Raw genomic sequence first — 2,500 nt, forward strand, 5'->3', positions numbered from 1 at the left:
ATGACTGGGTGTAGACTGGATGAAGACTGTTCCTCCTCACATCCCCTGTGGAGTCTACTCAAAACGGTCCAAGGTTGCGCCACATCTGAATACTTCCCAGGAGAAACGTCTGTCCTCTATAGTGTTCCCATTCTAAACCCTCTACCTCCACCCCCCCTCCCCATCAAATACTAACCCAGATGTGTGCTTCTCTCCTCCGCTCCACCCCTCAGGGCCCTTCCCCCCCCCCCCCCCCCCCCCCCCGTCTGGGAGCAGGGACAACCCAGGACAAGACCACTCACTTCATGGTCAGGGGCTGGGTGCCTCCCCCCCCCCCCCCCCCTCCCTGTCCACAAAACTAAACCTTATTTCCGTGTTCCAGACCTGGGAGCTGGCCCTCAACCCTGTCTTTCTGACTGACTGAAGACCACCTGTGCTGGATTTCCAGAATCTTGCCTTGCACTCTCCAATTTGAATAAAGATGGCTCTAATCTGATGACATGAAACAAAACACAACAGAAACACACACATGCACACACAGCGCTACTCTCTCTCTCTCTCTACCTTACAGTCACGAGCTAGAGAACACACAGTCAACACACCGAGTCCTTACAGCAGTGCAAGTTTGTCCACTTGCTGAGAGGAGAGGAACAAAAGATGGAGAGAAGGAGAGAGAAAGAGATGTTTGTGATGAGATGCTAATGAGAGCCGTGGTGAGTCAGGGAGAGAGAGGGGGATGCAGTGAGGAAGCTAGATAGAAAAGCCCTCAGGTCGTGAGGCCAAAGGTCATAGGTCACGAAGACAGGGGCGGTCAGCTCAAACCCAGGCGCTACCTGTGTTTGTCTGTGCCCTGAGCCCACAGGCTCTATGGGACCTCAGCTTTAGCTTTGGGCCTGCGGAAGGTTTAACCAAGGGACACCAGGAAGTTAGAACAGTTATGACATCATCTCTCTCCTTTAACACTCATATAGCTTAAAAGTGAAAACTAGGAACTAATGGCTAAACTAAACATGGCTGAAATTACACTTCCCATTTTAACTTTTCAAAGGTTGAGTATCTATAATACTCCTATTAATATGATATTGTTGGACTGAATTAGAGTCATCAATGTTAAAATCCCACAATCCGTGATGACTAACGACCCTGCCTACGAGTAGAGGTGCAATCCCACGATGCTTTGCGGTGTGCGTACCTGCGGCCGCTGGCATCTCGGAGGACAGCAGCCCCCGGGTCCACGGCCCGCGCCTCCAGCTCCTGCACCTCCTCCAGGAGGGACTTCCTCACCGTGCGACGGCCCCTACCACACACAGGAGAGCAGGCATGAACACACCTGACCAGGATGGCTTCACATGGTGCAGGCCAAGCTCACGTGGAAACAGACAATAAGGGTCAGGTACTCACGCGTTCCACGCAAAGTCTTTGAGTAGACAAGCTGCCGGCACCAGGACCAGACCCAGCCAGAAGTGCCAGCACTGCATGACTCTCCCAGCCTGCCAACAACACAGCACAATGTGTTAGCACAACGTCATGCTAGCATATTACAAACACAGCCAACATGTTAGCACGATGTCATGCTAGCACATTACAAACACAGCACAATATGTTCGCACAATGTCATGCTAGCACATTACAAACACAGCACAACGTCATGCTAGAACATTACAAACACAGCAAAACATGTTAGCACAACGTCATGCTAGCACATTACAAACACAGCACAACGTCATGCTAGCACATTACAAACACAGCACAACGTAATACTAGCACATTACAAACACAGCACGATGAAGCCCAGACACAGCCTTGGCACAGTCACAGTCAGCACGGTAGGATACACAGTGAGGAGAAACGCTTCATTAAATAACCACAGGGGCTCTGTTCCCTCCTTGGCCCAGGTGCAGTCAGCCTCACTGACCTCTGACCTCTCAACCCTAAGCCAGTCTCTAGGGCTTAATCATCCACACAACTACTCTGTACTCTGTCTTGCTTCCCTCAATCTTTCCTCCCCCACTTTGCCTCTCTCAATCTCTGCTCCCTCCTTCCCTCTATCTCAGAGACCGTTCCCTCCCTCTGTCTACACCAATCCAACCCTTCCTTTCACAATATCAGTCTCTTTCTGTCTCTCTTTCTCCAAGTCTCTCTCTCACCCTCACCCTCTCCCTATCAATCCCTCTCTCTCTTTCTCCCTCTCAGTCTCTCTCTCTCAGTCTCTCTCTCTCCCTCTCAGTCTCTCTCCCTCTCAGTCTCTCTCTCAGTCTCTTTCTCCCTCTGTCTCTCTCTCCCTCTCAGTCTCTCTCTCCCTCTCAGTCTCTCTCTCTCTCTCCCCCTCTCAGTCTCTCTCTCAGTCTCTCTCTCTCTCAGTCTCTCTCTCTCCCTCTCAGTCTCTCTCTCCCTCTCAGTCTCAGTCTCTCTCTCAGTCTCTCTTTCAGTGTCTCTCTCCCTCTACAACATGGATTCCCCCTCAGGGCAGAGTAGGAGTCTCTGTGCTGGCTCTATAAGGCTGTGACCTGAGGAGGAGAGA

At 51.3% G+C, this 2,500-nt stretch overlaps 1 protein-coding gene across 10 annotated transcripts in view; it reads right to left on the reverse strand.

Annotated features, from left to right (window-relative positions):
• Positions 1–322: 322 nt before the first annotated feature.
• atp8a2 (ATPase phospholipid transporting 8A2) overlaps positions 323–2,500 on the reverse strand; it is a 38,999-nt gene continuing 36,821 nt past the window's right edge. For 9 of the 10 annotated variants that reach the window (XM_047023514.1, XM_047023515.1, XM_047023512.1 and 6 more), the window contains 2 exons: positions 1,381–1,469; positions 323–1,276 (listed from right to left, as the gene is read on the reverse strand). In XM_047023514.1, the coding sequence (XP_046879470.1) occupies positions 1,114–1,276; positions 1,381–1,469 (252 nt within the window). In that variant the 3' untranslated portion in view covers positions 323–1,113. The remainder of the gene's footprint in view (positions 1,277–1,380; positions 1,470–2,500) is intronic. The other variant, XM_047023513.1, reaches the window with a different exon arrangement.

This window comes from Hypomesus transpacificus, chromosome 8 (assembly GCF_021917145.1).
Source record: "Hypomesus transpacificus isolate Combined female chromosome 8, fHypTra1, whole genome shotgun sequence".
In the NCBI taxonomy this organism is placed as follows: domain Eukaryota; kingdom Metazoa; phylum Chordata; class Actinopteri; order Osmeriformes; family Osmeridae; genus Hypomesus; species Hypomesus transpacificus.